Source organism: Phoenix dactylifera, chromosome 2 (assembly GCF_051530095.1).
Source record: "Phoenix dactylifera cultivar Ajwa chromosome 2, Ajwa_hap1_PhDact_Kaust_v1.1, whole genome shotgun sequence".
NCBI lineage: Eukaryota > Viridiplantae > Streptophyta > Magnoliopsida > Arecales > Arecaceae > Phoenix > Phoenix dactylifera.
The window spans coordinates 49,076,818-49,090,976 of NC_143191.1; the positions used below are offsets into that span (position 1 = coordinate 49,076,818).

The 14,159-nt window shown below is 47.0% G+C and overlaps 1 protein-coding gene across 3 annotated transcripts; it reads right to left on the reverse strand.

The window, feature by feature from the left end:
* Positions 1-1,114: 1,114 nt before the first annotated feature.
* Positions 1,115-9,123, reverse strand: EMB2217 (Pentatricopeptide repeat (PPR) superfamily protein). Of its 3 annotated transcripts, none has more exons than XM_088716754.2 (2): positions 6,375-9,123; positions 1,115-1,389 (listed from the first exon to the last, which is right to left on the reverse strand). In XM_088716754.2, the coding sequence occupies exon 1, from the start codon at positions 9,001-9,003 to the stop codon at positions 6,622-6,624; it is 2,382 nt and encodes a 793-aa protein (XP_088572880.2). In that variant the 5' UTR covers positions 9,004-9,123; the 3' UTR covers positions 1,115-1,389; positions 6,375-6,621. The 3 variants fall into 3 exon arrangements, with proteins under 3 accessions (XP_088572880.2, XP_088572879.2, XP_088572878.2); XM_088716753.2 differs by having other exon boundaries at positions 1,115-1,451; XM_088716752.2 differs by having other exon boundaries at positions 1,115-1,461.
* Between the last annotated feature and the right edge of the window lie 5,036 nt (positions 9,124-14,159).

Consider the following 14,159-nt stretch of genomic DNA (forward strand, 5'->3'; position numbering starts at 1 on the left):
TTAATTTGGAATTTGGTTAGCAAAGAGGAACTAATAACTCTCAATTCCTAATATATATGAATTCTAAATGCCTGCATGAGAATAAGAAGAAGAAAGAGAGAGCAACAAATTTAGAGCAAGGGTTAAGAAATGAAGATCATGGTATCCATATCGGAAAGCATCTTAGTGCCATCTCCAAGCTAATAGAATTTATGAAACATTAGGATTGTGCATAGCATGACATACAATCCCATAAACTTCCGAACTTCTTGCAGCTCCATTTCCATTTCCTTCCAAAACTGTAGTGCCAACTTTTGTGAAATGATGAGTAAAACACCCCGGAGCTGGTCTTGGAGGAGTGAAACTTACATTTGGTCAACTAAAAGAAACACTTCAATTCAATAATCAGACAGAAATACCGCAAAACCTAAGGGAGAAGGTCTGATCTTGCTGCCAACTCTTTCACTCCTCTGTATTAATAGGCATTACGTTGGAGTTAAAAATAGATCGGATATTAATATATACATATTTGTATCTTTTTTGTTTGATGGATATAAATATCAATCCAAATATTAGTCGGATACAAAAAATTATATCTTTACTTATTTTAAAAAAATATGGATACAAATCAGATATTAAAAGTACGAATATAGATACAAACGGATATAAGTTGGACAGTTAAAAACTTTATGACCACTGATCAAAGATAGCCCTAATTGGAAGATAAATTAAGTCAATACCATGCTAACACGATCGCTTATTTCTCTTAAAAGTTCATCAATACCATAAAATTAAACAGAGTTACAATCGGAAGAAAAAATTCATGGATAGTTGTCTAGCCATATCTTTATCCATTTTTATCTCGATACAAATATAGATATTACTTGGATCCTCAAATTATTATTTAGATAGATTCAAATATAAAAATAGATCTATACCAACATGATCCAGTTCAATTACCTGCACGTCCAATCCAGAACTAATCAAATCACATCAGAATTATCGAGCTTTTTCTTCACGTCGCTAAACCATTTCAATTGAGTACTTCGTACTTTGCTGTTCAGTTTTTATGCTTGTGTTTATTTATGCTCTTCCCATCTCAAGAGACTAATATCCTGTGCACTATCATGCATGATTTCTGTCTTTGAAACAGTACAATGAATCTTATAGAACCATTTTTCAATTATTACAGGCGTACGGTGATTGCACAGCACTATGGATGGTGCTGTTTTCAGAAATTCACGCATAGATCAGAAAAATATCAGGTTACACCTTGACCTAGCCTATCATCCATATCTCTGTGCTTCAAGAAGAGGATATATTTTTCCTTCATACGAAGAAGGATATTGAATACGATTCATCCAGAAATTCTTCTTTCAAGGTTGATCCTCGGACAAAGCAGCCAAATTTCTGCAAACTCATAACACCTCTATTTTCACAGAATCATCTTCATTCAGACTAGATCTCACATCCTGCAATACCCTATGATTAACTTGATTTCAGATTTAAGATTTTTATGTCAACACTTAAAATTTTTGGCACCATGAATAAATTTGCATTTTGGGAGACATCAGTAAAGCCCTAAATTGAGGGCAATCAACAAGCAACTGAAGAAAATAATAAAGAAAGAAGAACAAGATAACCAGAAATTTCATCAATAAATCATAATATTTGACATATTCACTTCACCTCTCTAAATAACCTCGATGACTCAAATTAAACCTTACGGATGACCTGGACTCACCACAGTCAATGATTAAGATACCACAGTCAATGATTAAGATAAAAAAGAGGTACCCCGCCCGGCGCCCAACCACTATTTTATTCCTTTTTACTTTCTTTCCTTAACTTTCTTCTTTTTTATGGAGTTCAGATGTGGATCCAAGACTTGCTCTTTTACTAAGATGATGCTCATAAAAATGGATTTCAAAGAGGCCGGGATCATCACATAGTCTTGGCCCACATATGTTCAAAGAGGCCAGGATTATCTCATCATCTTGGCCCATATATGTTCTAAAGAAGGAAAGAGAATGAAAACACCAAGGCAACTTTAATGACCCAATAAGATTAAGGGGTCATGCAGAGGATATGTGCAAAGAAACAATCGAATGGACAAATGACAGGCAAGATGCTATCAAACTATGCATGGTTCAGCAAGAAAAGCGAGGTATAGAAAGCCGTGGAGCATAATTGCTTGACTTGTCTATCATGAGGTTGGAGAAAGGGGTGGCATAACGAATCATCCATAAAGGGAGCACCTAGTTCATTACAGTATTCTGGGCAGTGACCAATCAACTTCAACCCATTAGAATGAAGAATACAGGTTACAAGACATAACTTAAGAGGCATGAAGGTACATGAAGTAACAAAAAGCATTTTTTTTAACACACTTCCATCTTAGTGCTTATAGGCAAATCCAGGTGTCTATGGGGAGTGTTTCAATGGTTAGAACAATGGAATATGCTTGAATTTGTAGATGAGAGTGCTGGTTAATTAGCATTGTCTGATAAAAAACAAATGCTTCGAGAGTGCTGATCTAAGGTTTAGATGATGCCCTGTTTGGTGACATATTAAGGTAATAACTTATGCTAGTTTAACAAGCAAATTAAGTAGTAACTAAACTGGTCTTGGTACCACATTGTATTTTCCATATGTGGAAGACATTCTAATAAAATGATATTCCTAAATAAAATTCGGCAGAAAAGCAGCAGCACTTGTTTCACATGCTTCAAAGGCAGCATCTGCTCCATGTTTTCTATCAATGGTCCTAGAACTAAGATGATTCAAATGACAAATGCATCACCTGGTAGTGAAGATAGGAGGGAAAGCAATCTTTATATGGGGGCTGACTAACAAGTAACAACACATTACACTTGGCATTAATTTGCACATAATCCATGTGGTTATAGTTCTGCAGCGGAAAAAGGGGGAGAAAGGAAAGTGGTGGATATCCGGATAGAGGATTTTAAGTTTGTACATGAAGGAAACGCCATCTGATTGTTCGACCAGTCCTGTGGTCTGATAGCATGCGATACAACTAGGATTGATCCATAGGAAGTAATCATTCTTATGAAACAGGTGTTGTCTTTATCACTTTTATTCCACATAAAAGCATGCACTCCACTTCTATAGGCAAGAACAAAGGAATAAAGAAAGTTCTCTGGTTTCCTCTTAATGTGAGAATGATAGGGTGTGATGTCTTCTTGAGTTCTGCATGAGACAGGACCCTCTCTTTCTACTTCTGTTCTATCTTCCCTTCATTTCTTTTTCCTGTGTGTTCTATTTACTTCTGCTGCTGCCATATTCTAACTACAATCCCATAGCCACCCAGAAACCTACTTCCTAATCCCCAAGTTGCTACAAGCATCTTCTCAGCATGTTGCTGGCTGAATCTGTAGCAAACACCTTTCTCATACAACCTCTACGCTACCCTAAACATTTACCTTCAAACCTAAAATATTAAGCCACCACCAAACCATCCAATTTATCTATCTAAGCCACACCCATGTACCTTGAATCTAGCCAAGAGCACCAGAAATCAGATCCGAAGGTGGAGGACAACAACAGATATGGGCGCCAAATCAGGTTTCTCATGTGTGCAGACAGGTAGTCTGGAGGAGGTCTTACAATGTCAAGTGAAAATTTTCTTTTTGGGCCGCTTCCATGAAACTTTGGTAGCTTATCTTGTAGAAGCAATAGTGCAGTTTTAATATATATATTTTCTGTTATTTTCTGCATGCTAGCTTATTTCTAGCTCACAACCTTTCTTGTTGTCCTAGTCATTTGAAACCTTGAACCAATTCACAAAAAGCTTATTTGCTATCCCCCGTCAGAAAGGAACATTAAGTACCTAGATTTTACAATCATAAGCTCTTACAATCTACCAATCATTTTATATAAAAAGATGGAGACACTTTTTGATATGTTTACAACATCAGATATACCTCATAAAGAAAGGCTCATGAAAATTTGTTTAGACTCATTACTAAACATATTGCAATTTAATCGAATTACACTTATGATCAGCAAAACTAACATGTTTTCCTGGAGTCTCAAAATCTCGAGACCAATGGGTTGGTCCAAGGGTATGTCAACAAAGTTCATTACTTTCACTCAAGGTTCACCGAATCGGTACCAAGCAACATACCAATTGATGATCCATTCAATATAGTACTGATGCGTACCGTACCAATCTGATGCGTACCGAAACCGAGGGAGGGTGAGTGAAAGGGGGAGAGGATGAGGAGGGGAGAGAGAGATCAACTCATCTAGGCCATGAAAGATGGCTCCCTCGAGAGGAATTTCAGCCAATTCGGCGAGATCCTCGAATTCAAGGTCCTGATCCCTTAATCAAAAGATCCTCAACTTCAAGCAAATTCAAGCCTTTTATGTTTATCGATCTCAAATATGATGACTTTTGATTGTTTTTTGGTGTAGATCATCATCGATCGAAAGATGAGAAGGTCAAAGGGATTTAGTTTCATGACCTTCAAGAACAAGTAGTCAAATCAAGAGGAGGAAGAAGGAGATGGCGGGAGGGAGAAGAGGAGAGGGAGAAGAGAGAGGAGAGAGAGAGAGAGAAGGTCGCCTGGACCATGAACAACACCTCCCTCAAGAGGGCAGCGAGATCATCTAATCCAAGATTCAATCCTTCGATCCAACCTAGAAAGATCCTCGAATCCAAGCTTTCTCAATTTCTTCATATCAGATATGACGGCTTTTAGTTATTTTTTTGGTGGAGATCATCAACAACCGGGAGATAAGGGAGGCCATGGGGCTTTAGATTCATGACCTTCAGGAATAAGCCCTCAATGAGGGATGCCATTAAGAGGATGAACGGGCAAAACCTGGATGGGAGGAGCATCATCATCTAAGAGGCCTAGACTCGAGGTAGTAGCGACGGGTTCCGCAATAGCTGAGGTCATCGTGAAAGTGGCGGACGAAGCATTGGAGAGGATGGCAAGGTGAGAGATGAGGGCAGTAAGGAGATGAGCCAAATGCTTCGCGAGAGAGTGGAAATAGAGATGAGCTAGAAGCGTTAACATGATCCAATGAGGAGATGAGCCGAATCAAACTTCATAAAGCCCCAAACTGAACCAAGAGTCGGTTTTGTTCCGTAACTGACCGGTTCAGGTTAGTACACTCCGAACAGGGCAGCTTGCGATAGTTTGGCCAACCATTGCTCTCATCTTTCACATCCAGTAAAGATGTTGGACGTCAACTTCTTGTAAACAATCAATTCCAACTGGTATGACACAGGAATCAGTCATTTATGACAACACAAATGCTCACAGATATAAGGAAACTAACTTTAGAAGTAGGGGGGATCGAGGAACATGGAATGACCATGAACATAAGGTTAAAGGTGGGAAAGACAGAAAAAGCATATAATAGAGATTGTTTACAAAGCGGAACTTCATGGCGAGGGTGAGGATTAGAAATCCATGGGTCCCTTATGATCCTTCATCTACAAAGCCCCATGAGTAACACACCACTAGTGGGAAAACGAAGATATGAATACCCTAAAGGATGTTGAAGAGACAAGGATAACAAGTTGATGGAAGTGGCAAGGACTTTGAAAGCAGTCAGAGGGAGAAAGCTGGTTATATTTGAATAAGTGCCAAATGACACCTAAAACCTTCATCCAACTTACTAAAGAGAGGAGCAAGACAAACGCTGTGAGTGAAAACCCATGCTTGTTTAAGGGCACTGGCAAGGTAAGCAACATGTTTACAACAGAATGGAGCAGCCATTTGGACATGATAATAGCCAGAGGATGAGGATGAGTAGAAGGTCAAGTTATCAATGAATTTCCTAGAGAAGATCGAAAAGATTATGTTGAAAGTATAAACAGATGGATATCTAACAATTCTACAGATTGAGAATGAAAGCTTCTCTGACTGCTAGATTTCAGAATTCCCTTGTGATAGTGCACTAAGCCTAAGAAAATACATGAAATATAGATGATTATCATGTAACACAGGTAGTTTTCTAAAAGAAATCCAGATGTTACAATCATTTTACAATCTAAAACTGAATAAAGAATTTATGAGAAAACAATTCATACTTTGTTTCAATAACAAATGTTACACTTCCTTTTCCTATTTTCCTCCAGCTGTAGTTATTAAAGGTATGACTGAATAGCAAACATGAAAAAAAAATCCCACACCTCTAACATGCTGTGTTAATTGCATGCTGGCAGTTATGAACCCTGAGAGAACTTAGAAAAACAGAAGTCCTGAACTGTGGGCATAAGCAATAATTCCTCTATCAGAAGCACATTTGGAAAATATTTTGTTTTCCATACATACAGTTAGTACCGAACTATTTATTAATTTTCTTTTCATTCCAAATGAATATAATCAAAGGAATTCAAAAATATAATCCATATTCACCTTGACATGGCCAATGCCTTTGAAGGAGAAAGTGATCGAGCCTCTGGCACAGAGCATGGAAAAAGAATATTAAGTTTGTGCATCAGAACATCTGCTTTCGAGGGTATTTCATTTAACAAGAACTGCTGGACTATAGGCTTCTTGAACCACTCCAGCACTGAATCCCCTGGTGCCCTCAGCACGACCTTGCTCACCTCAAATGGAGACTCAACTGACTCAAGCATTTGCCCAAAAATATAATCCATATTCACCTTGACATGGCCAATGCCTTTGAAGGAGAAAGTGATCGAACCTCTGGTGCAGAGCTTGGGAAAAGAACATTAAGTTTGTGCATCAGAACGTCTGCTTTCGAGGGTATTTCATTTAACAAGAACTGCTGTACTATAGGCTTCTTGAACCACTCCAGCACTGAATCCCCTGGTGCCCTCAGCACGACCTTGCTCACCTCAAATGGAGACTCAACTGACTCAAGCATTTGCGCCACAACCATCTTAAGTGTGGACCCTGTGACCAATTTGATGCGCCGGGGCACCACTCCATAGTACAGCATCCTCTTTCTAAATCGGTGCAGGGTGTGCACTACAGCCACCAGTGCAGCCCCTACTGACAGGTTCCGAACATCCAAAGACCATGCAATGTGCTGGTCGAACACAATTGCCTTTGGAAACAACTTATTCTCATAGGCCACCTTCCAAACGCATCTTGCCCTGTTCATCTGGCCCATCAGCACTAAATAATTTAGAAGCACATTCACAAAGTATCTAGCAGCGCTCTCCTCCACCTCATAATCAATTCCTTGAAAGAACTCCCTAACAAATAACAACACGGGCTTCCCCCTCTGCTCTGGTCCAGTGAACAGACCAGACATGAACTCGTGAGCTGTGTGCTTCGTGGCACTCATAATGTCCATTATAGCTCGCTCATTCTTCTCATCCTGGCACCGCACCAAATGGGCAAGAATCGAAGTGTAGAGTATCAAATCCACCTTTGCTGCTGATCCTACATATGTCTCAACCAATGGCCGGGCCGACTCATAAAGCCCGGCCTTCATGCAAGACTCAAAAAGCTGCCTGATGATAAAATTGTTAGTCCTAATTCCAGCTGAACCCATAAATCGCAGCCACCTCAATGCCAGATCCGTCGACCCATCCTTGATATAAATCATCAGCACATCACTTGCATTCACATCCACCGAAAAGCCAACAGACTTCATCTCGAGCAGGATCTTAGCAGCCAAATCCAAGAGCTTTCTTTTAGCAACAACAGTCAGCAGCAAGGTGAAGGTACTCAACCCAGGCCGGAGGCCAGCATTGCTCATCGAATTGTAAAGCCTCATTGCTGGATCCACCTGACCAGCGGCAGACTGCATCTCGATGAGGCAAGCATAAGTGGACGGCGATGGGAGGAACCCGGCCTTCTCCATATCACCAAAAAGGGCGGCAGCAGCCTCTAACCTCCCTGACCTCGCCTGTGCTTCCACCATCATGGTATAAAGACCAAAATTTGGACGAAACCCAGCGGCCTTCATCTCATCCCAAATCTTTACACCAGCATCAAGCTTCCCAGCCTTCACCAAAGATTCGATCATCGAAACGTACATCATGATGGACGGCTTGTACCCGGCCATCTGCATCTCCCGATACACCCCCATGGCAGCATCCAGCCTCCCAGCCTTGCCCATCGAGTCCACCAGCGCAAGGTAAATGCTGAACCCTGGCCGGCCGCCACCATCTCTTGTCTTCATTTCTTCGAACAGACGGAGGGCGGCATCGAGCCGACCGGACCTGGCAAGGGAAGGCACCATCAAATCATAGGTGGAGGCATCGAGGGAGCACCCGCTGGCCTCCATGGATTCATAGATCTCGAAGGCCTTGTAGGGCAATCCCTTGCTCAAGAAGAGGGTTATGAGGGAATTGTAGGTCTGGGTGGTGACCCCCTTGAAGCCAAGGTCCCGGAGCTTCTTGAAGCAACAAAAGGCGACCTCGAGCTTCGACGCCCGGCACAAATACTGGATGGCGAGGTTGAGGGAAGAGGAGAAGGAGGCCGGAGAGAGCTCGCTACCGCTAAAGGTGGCAGCTGTGAGGATGTCGTCGAAAAGGGATAGGACGGCGTCGAGGTCGGAGGAGGCGGCGAGGCGATGGAGGAGGAGAGAGTAGGTGGCGTCGGAGGCGGAGAACCAGGGCTGGCGGCGGGCCCAGCGGAAGAGGGAGAGGGAGGGCTCTGGGTCGGCGGCAGGGAGGGCGGCGAGGGCAGAGTAGAGAAGGGAGGGGTCGGGGGGGAAGGGGAGGCGGTCCAGGTGGGCGTCGAGGTCGGGGCCCCAGCGCCAGCGGCAGGCGAGCTCGACGAGCTTGGAGACGGCGGCAGAGCGGGGGAGTGGGCGGCGGAGGCCGCCGGCGAGGATGTGGTCGTCGCGTCCGGGCTCGGTGGGGCGGAGGCCGCGGCCGGAGCCGATGACGCCGCCGGACTCGTCGAGGTAGAGGATCTCGTCGGTCCACTCGGGCGGGCCGGCGTCGGAGTGGGGTTCGGAGGAGGAGAAGGGTTTAGGGTTTAGGATTTTCGTGGAGACGAGGAAGGGGAGAGTTTGGAGATGGGTTGGGGATAGCTTGAGGTTTCGAAGGCGAAGGAGCATCGTTTTCTTGGTCTGGAATCTGGAACGGTAAAGCAGGCGAGAAGTGAGAGTATGGAAAGCCTTTGGCTCACTGGGGATGTGGGTTAGGGTTGGGACGAGGACAATGGGATATATAAATTAGGTAAGGATTGCATTTGTCCGAAGCAATGATTCCTGTTCTTCCACAACGTCAATCAGTGAATCATATCATGCACAGATCTCCAAACACTCCAAATTGACTCGTCCATCACCTGCATCTTTTTCGAAACTATTATCACACAATTGAATCATAGATTCATGTAAAGAAAAATAAATCCGAAAGATACGATTCGAACCTTATAACATGGCTCAGATGGGTGTAAATTTACTTTTCTTGTACAAGAACATACTAGTGGTATTACCTTTGCCATTGAATGACTCTAGATTAATTGCATTTGGCTCGAGAATGATTTCTCTAATATTGTCAATTGAATCAAAAGCTATGCTTCACCCACCACTGATTGGCATCCCATGTTGTTGGATACCTTCTTCCTCTCAAAGCCTCAAATCGGCCAATTGGGCGGCCGAGTTTGGAGTAGACCATGCCACAATCATTTCCTACTGAGCATTATGATCTTACAGTTTCAAATGCTATGAGTTGTATCTATACTCGGCTACTTCAAGTACTTGACTTGCTAAAATTATAAAAAAAAAACCTTGCATCATCTTGACTCATGTAATGCTAATTATAGGGTAGCTTTTGCATGTGTTTGATGCTTTTCTTTGCAGCATGATTCAGTGAAGCAGCGAATTAGATCGAGGCAATGGATGAGAACGAGGGTCAGAGTGGAGGAAGGAGTCATGGAGGATGTTGCGAGATTTTTATTAATATACAGTTATTCATCATGCTGATCCACACTTTGTCTGGACACACACTTTATAAAGCAGTAATGTACGCTTATTTCTTTTACATGATATATAGACTTAATGATGTGATGTAGATAGACTAAAGTTGTTGCATTGATTTTTATAAATTTATGACCATTATATGTATAGAAGATGTTTCATAGTGTACTAATTATTTAGAGATTCATCCACCTTGCGAAATTTACCATATGTGATTGGCAAATCTAAGGGGTTGATCTATCCTTTAACATGATCTTTCACCAGTTGACAATCGAAGGTTAGTCAAGAGGTTCATGTCCTCTTTCCCTCTCTTAATTGGCATCATTGATTTGATTTATTATCAAATATAGTAGTATATCGACTCAATCAACTCCAATTAAGCGCATGCCTAACATTACTGAAGACTAAATAACCGCGTTATAAGTTTTCGCATATTGCCTTTTATCTTAAAGAAGTGTTAATCCATTGTCCCCCTGACAATTTAACATCACAATTTTCTGCTTCCAAAGCATAATAGATCTAAAAAAAAACAGTTGGCTAAAAAAATTATTATTTGAGTTTTGTGATTCTATGTAAGTATCCAATATCTATTCAATACATAGCTGATGTGGCGGCTAAACATATACCTCCACGGATCCTTGCAATCAATGTTGTTACGGGGGAACTTAGCCACCATGCCCCACGTGACCGGCACGCGCGCCCAGGAAGACTACGGCGGCCCCTTGATCCAGCAATCCGACCCCGAGTCGGACATCTTCGGCTCCGCAGCCCGACCCCGAGTCGGCAGCCCCTTGATCCAGCAATCCGACCCCGAGTCGGACATCTTCGGCTCCGCAGCCCGACCCCGAGTCGGCTGCCCCTTGATCCAGCAATCCGACCCCGAGTCGGACATCTTCGTCTCCGCAGCCCGACCCCGAGTCGGACATCTCTCGACAACGATAGGCTATTCCCCAGAGGCACGCCGCAGCCTCCTGCTCCACTACTCCCTGCAACGGTTGTATCTGGCGCTGCTCCACGATCCCCTGTAACAGCCGTACAAGGCGGAGCTCCACTACGCCCTGTCATGGCCGTACCCAGCGCTGCCCCACGACGTCCTGTAACGGCCGTGTCAGTGGCAGCTCCATCGTGCCCCACGATGACGAACCCCCCTGAAAGACCCCCCAGCCTGGTATATATGCGGCTGGGGGGAGGAGGGGGGGTAAGCGAGAACTTCCAGAGCATTCTCTTACTTGCTACTATTATCTCTCCTTCTCCTCCAATCTCCTCTGACTTGATCGTCGGAGGGCCCCCACTGCCCCAGTGGTGGTGCGAGGCTTGCTTGCAGGTTTTCCGGTGGAAGGTGGAGCGCAATCAACACCAACCAAGGCAACTCAAACGGAACCCCGTTCACACCGCTGTGCCAATCGTTCTCGGTTTGGACCACCAGCAACAGTTGGCGCTAGAAGGAGGGCACGAATCTCAGAGCGATCGTAATGGCACGGCGAGGTGGTCGTGGAGCTTCCAATGCCTCCGGTCGCGGGGCCTCTCGCGCCTCCGGCCGGGAGGCCGCTGCGTCTCCAACACATTCTCAGCAACACTCCACCGCTCCACCTCCCATTCAGATGGTCGAAGCCGCTCAGTTCGACTAGTTAGCCCAGCAGGTTCGCACCCTTGCGGAGGCAGTGCAGAACCTGCAGGGTGTGATGTCTCGGGCGCCGCAGCGGGCCCAGGAGCCGCTGCTCCCTGAGCGCTCACCTGTCCTCCTCAACCCGCGCTCCTTTCTCTCCCATGGGGAGGAGCGCCGGCGCGAGGAAGATTCTCGAGCACGGTCCATTCTGCCGGGACCTTCCCATCGGAGCTGCGCGGGGTACGAGAGGCGGGCCCGGGCGCGTTCCCAGACCCCCCAGTCCTCAAGGAACCCGCGCTCCAGTCGGTCCCCCTCTCGGTGCTCCTTGTCTCCCACCCATCGGTCGCGCTCCCTGGACCGGCGGGTGGACGATCTCCACCGACAACTCCAGGTCCTGAAGGGCCACTCCAAAGATCCCTTCGCCGACTTGGAGATCTCCTCCCAGCCGGCGCTTGCCTCGAGGATCCTGCGGACCCCGAATCCGCCGGGGTTTAAAATGCCGGCGATCGAGCCCTATGACGGGGCGGCGGACCCGCGGGATCACGTCGAGAGTTTCAGGACACTTATGCTCCTCCACGGAGCATCAGATCCTCTCCTCTGCAAGGCCTTCCCGGCGACCCTCCGTGGCCCGGCAAGGGCGTGGTTCGCCGGCTTGGAGGCTAACTCAATCCAGTCCTTCGACCAGTTTACTCGCCTCTTCATCACCCATTTTGCCGTCAGTAGCCGGCGGCGACTGGTCTCCGACTCCCTCTTTGATGTCCGGCAAAACGAGGGAGAAAGCTTGCGGGATTATCTTACCCGCTTCAACAAGGCTACGCTGGAAGTCCGGAACCTGAGCCAGGAGGTGGCTCTTTCAGCCCTGAAGCGTGGCTTCCGAAAGGGCAGACTCACCTTCTCCCTGGACAAACGCCTGCCGCGGAGCTTCCCGGAGCTGTTGTCCCGGGCGAACCAGTATGCGGACGCCGAGGAGGCGGCCGCCCACCAGAGCAAGGAGGCCGCCGAGATCCCTCCAAAGCTCGGGAAGAAAAGGCGAAAAGAGGCACACCAGAGGAGGAGCCCGACGCCTCAACGTCGGCGCAGAAGCCTGTCGCCGGCGAGGAACCACGGCGCCCTACGCCCTCGTTCTCCGCCCCGACGTTTCAACCGGTACACTCCTCTCCTGACTCCCCGGGCCCAGATCCTCATGGAAATCAAGGGGCGGGAGGACCTCCCGGTCCCGAGACAGATGAAGAAGATTCCTGGGAGGAGGCCCTCTCGGGCGTACTGTGAGTACCACCGGGACCACGGCCACGACACCGAAGACTGCTTCCAGCTTCGGGACGAGATCGAGGCTCTCATCCGCCGAGGGCGTCTCGGTCGATATGTGAACGACCGACGTCCCCCCGCAGACCCGCGTCCGGCCGACCCGGCCCCTCAGGAGCCTCGGGAGCAGAATCGACCCATCGCGGGCGTGATCCACACTATCACTGGGGGCTGCCCCCGGCCCGAGAGGAACGCAGGGGGCTCGACTGAAGCGTCAGGGGCAGCCGTCGCAAAAAGGCAAAGGGTCGGTAATGTAATCACTTTTTGTGATGAAGATGTAAAGGGGGTTCAGACCCCCCACGATGACGCCATGGTGATCTCCCTCACTATGGCAAACTATGATGTAAGGCGTGTTCTTGTGGATAGTGGAAGCTCAGCTGATATTTTGTTTTACGAGGCCTTCCAAAAGATGAGCTTGTCCAGACAATTGTTGCACAAAACATCCACCCCCCTCATAGGATTCACTGGTGACGCTATCTCGGCCGAAGGTGTCGTTGAGCTGCCTGTGACTGCGGGCGTTGCACCCGCAGAAGCCACGGTGTGGCTCGGGTTCTTGATCGTCCGTGTTCCCTCGGCCTACAACGCTATCCTCGGACGACCCGGACTGAACGCCCTTCGCGCGGTGGTCTCTACGTACCACTTGCTCATGCGGTTCCCCACGGCGGCCGGGATTGGAGAGGTCCGAGGTGACCAACCGACCGCAAGGCAATGTTTCCTAGCAACTCTCAAAAGGAAGAAGCCCGTAGAAGCCTTAAGCGTCGAGTCCCTCGACGCCAGAGACGAGGTGGCCTTGCGGCACGGGGAGCCGGCCGAGGGTGTGATCGAAGTTCCCCTCGAGGAAGGTCGCCCGGACAGGACGATCCGGGTCGGCGCCAATCTCGACCCGGGAGCTCGGGCCCGGTTGGTGGAATTTCTCCGAGCCAATGTCGATGTGTTTGCCTGGTCGGCGGCCGATGTACCTGGGATCGACCCGGAGGTCATTTCTCACGCCCTCAACGTCGACCCGACCCACCGACCGGTAAAACAGAAGAAGAGACACTGTGCCCCGGATCGGATCCGAGTGGTCGACCAGGAGGTAGACAAGCTCTTGGAGGCAGGATTCATAAGGGAGGTCAGCTACCCCGAATGGCTGGCAAATGTCGTACTTGTCCGGAAGGCGAGCGGAAAGTGGAGGATGTGCGTCGACTACACCGACCTGAACAAGGCATGCCCCAAGGATAGCTTTCCGCTTCCGCGGATAGACCAACTGGTCGACGCGACTTCCGGATATCAGCTGCTGTCTTTTATGGACGCCTTCTCCGGCTACAACCAGATAATGATGGCTCCACAGGACGAGGAGAAAACTGCCTTTATAACAGACCGGGGGCTGTACTGTTACAAGGTA

Excerpts from the sequence above, each read along its gene's own strand:
- EMB2217 (XM_088716754.2), bottom strand. The coding sequence starts at position 9,003 with ATGCTCCTTCGCCTTCGAAACCTCAAGCTATCCCCAACCCATCTCCAA.